Source organism: Macaca nemestrina, chromosome 6, assembly GCF_043159975.1.
Source record: "Macaca nemestrina isolate mMacNem1 chromosome 6, mMacNem.hap1, whole genome shotgun sequence".
NCBI classification, from domain to species: Eukaryota; Metazoa; Chordata; class Mammalia; order Primates; family Cercopithecidae; genus Macaca; species Macaca nemestrina.
Genome location: NC_092130.1, coordinates 116683477 through 116688770, shown reverse-complemented (window position 1 = coordinate 116688770; position 5294 = coordinate 116683477). Strand labels below are relative to the sequence as shown.

At 39.6% G+C, this 5294-nt stretch overlaps 1 protein-coding gene across 2 annotated transcripts in view; it reads left to right on the top strand.

Annotated features, from left to right (window-relative positions):
- The window catches only part of LOC105499424 (RAB3C, member RAS oncogene family), a 292548-nt gene that overhangs the window by 251482 nt on the left and 35772 nt on the right, over window positions 1-5294 (top strand). For both annotated transcript variants that reach the window (XM_011771980.3, XM_011771979.2), the window contains exon 4: window positions 28-152. In XM_011771980.3, the coding sequence (XP_011770282.2) occupies window positions 28-152 (125 nt within the window). The remainder of the gene's footprint in view (window positions 1-27; window positions 153-5294) is intronic.

Genomic DNA, 5294 nt, shown 5'->3' with positions numbered 1-5294 from the left:
ATGTCATGCTTGTTCTTTTTCTTTTAGGTCAACCCAAATCAAAACATACTCTTGGGATAATGCCCAGGTTATTCTGGTTGGGAACAAGTGTGACATGGAAGACGAGCGGGTCATCTCAACTGAGCAAGGTCAACATTTAGGAGAACAGCTTGGTAAGAAATAAATTAATAAGTTAAAAAGAAAGAGAATTTGCTTATTATATGTAACACTGTACAGAGTCCCAGTTAATTGTCAGGGTGGAGTTAATGAAATGTTTCTCAATCTAACAGTGGAAAGCAACATAATCCTCCCTAAGTGGACAATATATTTTCTCCCACTTACTAAGGCATCATGAGAGCTCAAGTGCAATTAAAGAAGCAAAAATGATACTCAGAATTTTGGTCTTAGTACACTGTATTTAAATTCTTATTCTATGAGAAACGCAGGTTATGACTTGTCCACTATTTTTGCTTTTCTTTCTCCATACTCTATTTTGCATTCAGTGGGCTCTTTATTTTATTGCGTGATTATTGTTCTCAAGTTTTCATTGGAGGAGGATAATGGCACAGAATAGGTCACATCCTAGATTCTGTTTCTAGTGACATCATTGATAAGCCATGTTACTGTTACAACTCCCTTTGAGACTTAGTCACCCCATCTCTCAAGAATTGTATCATAGCCCATGCCTATTTAACCAAGTCCTTGTAGATAAGATCAAATGAGATAATAGATATGAAAGAGCTTCAGAAATGGCAAAGCCGTTTCAAACACAAAACACTGTATCTAAAGAGAAAAATGCTGGAGCGAGTAGGGTAGAGATTTAATACAAAGGAGGGATTGATGATTGATAATTGATTGACTGAGTCAAGAAATTTTTACTGGGTACTCGTTGTATGCTTTATATTATGCCAAACATCATGGGGGATACAAAAAAGTGATTCACAGTCCCTAGGCACAAGTTGCTCCCAATCAAGTGGAGACTGAAGACTGGAGATACACACAAGGAAGCAGAAATACAAGTCAACAAAAACAGGTCAATGAGGAGGTAAGCTGCAAGGCAGATGCCAACAGGAAAGCAACAGGGAGAGGGAGGCAGACACAGGAAGGGGAAAAACATTGCCAGAAGGAGATGTAGGAGTGTAGTGTGATCAGAGGAAGATAAAGAGCAAGGCAGAGAGGGCTCCTGGGGACATCAGGTGTGGAAATGAATACACCAAGAGGAAGAGATGCGTGATGAGAGGAGATGGAGATCTTATGTGCGAAATGGCAAGATACAGCTTGAATGGTCTCTAAAAGAGAGTAGAATTTGCAACTACAAAGGAGATGAGGCATTATGAGTAAGGGGCACAGTGATTCATGGACATTGAGATGAGCATAAGGTGAAACGATAGTGAATAGAAAAGTGAGAACCTAGCATAAAGTTGCAGAACTGAGTTGTGGATTTGGGGAACAACTCCAATCCTAGAGGTGAAGGAGTTGGAATTCTTTTTGTTTGTTTGTTTATTTGTTTGTTTGTTTGTTTATGGTAGACCACTGAAAATACTGAGGCATGCTTAGCAAAGAAGAGTTTGACTTTTAACCTTTTTGGTCAGGACCTGCAGTAAGAAATACTTTCAATTTAGCATCCCAGTACTTACATATGTAGAGAGAGAGAATGAAACAAAAGTTTCACAAAACACATTTTAACTTTACTTGATGAGATTCACTCTGTTTTCTGTCTTAATTTTCTTTCTTCTTTTTTCTTAAATGGTGGTCCCAACCCACTAAGTTGATCCCCAGAAGCAGTAATGTGTCTCAATCTATAATTTGAAAAACACTGTTATAGGCCGGGCACAGTGGCTCACGCCTGTAATCCCAGCACTTTGGGAGGCCAAGGCAGGCGGATCACGAGGTCAGTAGATTGAGACCATCCTGGTTAACACGGTGAAACCCTGTCTCTACTAAATATACAAAAAATTAGCCAGGCGTGGTGGCGGGCGCCTGTAGTCCCAGCTACTGGGGAGGCTGAGGCAGAAGGAAGGCATGAACCTGGGAGGCGGAGCTTGCAGTGAGCCGAGATCACGCCACTGCACTCTAGCCTGGGAGACAGAGCAAGACTCCGCCTCAAAAAAAAAAAAAAAAAAAAAAAAAAAAAAAGAAAAACACTGTTATAAAGGGGATGCTTTGGGATTAATCTGCTGGTGTTGTGCAACATGAGTCAGAAAAGCAAAGGCCCTCTCATTGGGTTACTCTTCCTCTTGATCATCTCATAACTGAACTAAGTACAGTTCACTCTGAAAGCTTAACCATTTTCATGAGCTTAATGAGTTCCTTAGACTACAATCTATCCCTGGATGGCCACAAGAACCCTTCCACCAAATATTCTTAGAGCCACCCAGAAGAAAGTTACATGGCTGGTGTACGGTCTCCTGTGGCTGCATTTGAAGTTATCATCTCTGTCACAGGGCCTCTTCCCACTCTACCGATTAAACAATAGGAGGAGTCTGAAAAAATGATAATTTTTTTTCTTAATCCTCTTAGGACCTCCTTATCTTAGGAAAGATAAGAATGGAGAATAGTAGATCCCCAAAGAAAGAGAGGGAGGAAACCTGGGAGAGAGTTGGCAGATTGGCTTCCCAAGACGGTCTCTCCCCGGTCTTCCTGTGTTTTCTTAACTAGCTGGGCACGTGCCAGGTTGGGGAAAAAACTGCTACACAGATGTAGGCTGTCTCTATGAATAAAAATGAAAACTGTTTGGTTCAAAAAATATATGTATATCTAAGCCAAGAATTGTTTAATGTCATTGATACATAGGAGGCAGGCAACTGGCTAAATTTTTTACCACTCTAATAAATTACTTGGATATTGAGAAGACCAGGCTGTGAAAGGGGATGTTAGGATGATGGAAATGCATCAAGGGGGTGACTTTCCTGCTGCTCCATCGACTGACGTGCACACAAACCCTTTCCATTCAGTGCACAGATGTAGCAAAGTTCCTGAAATTGTGAGGCAGAATGTTTTATGTTCCTGTTCAGTTTCTTCCAATGGTTTCTAATTGATTTTTTGCTCTCCGTTCAATAAAACCCAGCTGTTGTCATAGCAACCAACACATGTGCATTCTTGGAGAGTCATTTACCTCGTTTAATGTGGCTTGTTCTCCTCATGGCTACACATGCTTCTACAAATGATCATGAGAGACCATTTGCATTTTTTTAAAATGCTCTCACAATTTAAATTTAAAGATTTTAAAGGTCTTTGCTTTGTTTTTTAATTACTTGTACATTTTATTCTTCAGAATACCATCACATACACACAAAGGTTGCACATTGTTTTTTAAATGTCATTACCACATCTTGGCAGATGGCTCAAAATAACTGCTTTATCGATCTGGTTGCAATTAATTCTCCATTGTGGATTGTTTTATCTGGACAACATTTGCTCATCCTAATGAGGGTCCTGGATGGAACCAAGTTGTAATGGAGCTCTTTAAAAATTCTTAGATGGCAGCTGTCAGTCCCAATCCAGTTTAGTTCACCAAGCATTTATTAAGTGTTTACAATATGCCAGTTACTGGGAATGCAATGACAAATAACCCTGCCTTCTAGGAGCAAACATTGTAGTGCTGGAGAAAGACTACACAGACAAAGAGCATTTTTCTGGCTTTCCCTTTCTCGGCCATTTTCTTTCATTTGATCCTTTGAGCACCTCTCCTTGCTGAATGCTGCCTCGTCAGCATTTATGACATGGTGCTCTCTGTTCGTCTCCTCCCTCTCCAGACTTGCATTTAGTTTCCTTGGTAGACTCCTCCTCCTTTTTCTGTCTCCTGCACTCTGGCTTTCTATCCTCAGTCTACCTCTCCTCTCTCTCTACACCCTCCCTTGGATGTTTCCATCCCCTCCAAGGTTTTAACTCCACCTCCAGACTAATGACTGCCAAATCATGTTCCAGGCTTGACCTCACGCTGGCACTTCAGGCACCAACATCCACCTGCCAGCTGTGCATATTCAGTACTTCTGATTTAGAGTAGTGATCTAATCATCTGCGGCTGAATCGGCTGGGGTTCTTTTTCAAATGCACATTCACAGCGCAACTCAGACCTGCTGCATCAGAGTTTTTGAAGTTGAAGGCTAGAATCTACATTTTTAACAAATATTTTTGTGACTTTTATACAACTAAATTTCTAGAACACTGGCTTTTGTGGGAAGTGAGTGTTTGGAGAGGGTAGGAAACTGCTGCCAGAACTGAACATTACTCTATAGCTGTTGTTATTTTCCCATGCATTTTTTTTTCTTTTTTTTTTTTGTTGATGAAGTCTCATTCTGTCACCCAGGCTGGAGTGTAGTGGTGCGATCTTGGCTCACTGCAACCTCTGTCTCCTGGGTTCAAGCAATTCTCCTGCCTCAGCCTCCCAAGTAACTGGGACTACTGGCATGTGCCACCATGCCTGGCTAATTTTTTGTATTTTTAGTAGAGATGGGCTTTCACTGTGTTAGCCAGGATGGTCTCAATCTCCTAACCCTGTGATCCGCCCGCCTCTGCCTCCCAAAGTGCTGAGATTACAGGTGTGAGACATCGCACCTGGCCTTCATGCATGTTTTAACAGTTAGTCTATATGTATGTACCTATAACAATATATAAGAATGTTTTTAAATTTTATATTAAATGTGTAGTATGGTACTTATGTATGTACAATCTCATAATTTAAGTTTTAAATGTACAACTACTGTGTTAAATAAGAAAAAAATTTGGAGATACAATTAAAGATAGATTTTCCTAAAATAGAAGTAATTTATCTGGGAATAAGAACAAAGAAAGAAATTTATAGAGGAGAATGGATTTGTATTGCCTTGAAACCACAGGTGAAAGAATATTTGAACCATTATTACAAGCTCTGAAAGGGCAGAAAATGCAGAAACTCCTGTTTTCCAAAAATGTAGTCAGAGAACCAAAGACTGCAGAGAAACTAAAATTGCTTCTGGGAGAAGTCATTATTAATAATTTATAAGGAGCTAATCTTAAAGTGTTTTTAATTTGCATTAATATTTCTTCCTAAAACAAGTAACAGATAATATTCCCAATTCTTTCCATTCAAACAATTATCACAAAGGCCTCTGAACATATGTATTACTGAATTCCAGATTCATCCCCTGTACCCTTCCCCCTTGTCCAGCACAGAACCCCATGAGAATTTCTGAAAGTACAAAATATTCTTATATTTTGCCATTTCTCTAAGCTCTGTAATTTATCTTCCCTTCTTTTCCCATTTAATGGCTCTTTTGATTATTCATCTGACAAATATATATAATAATACTGCAGAGTCATAAAATGTGTATCTT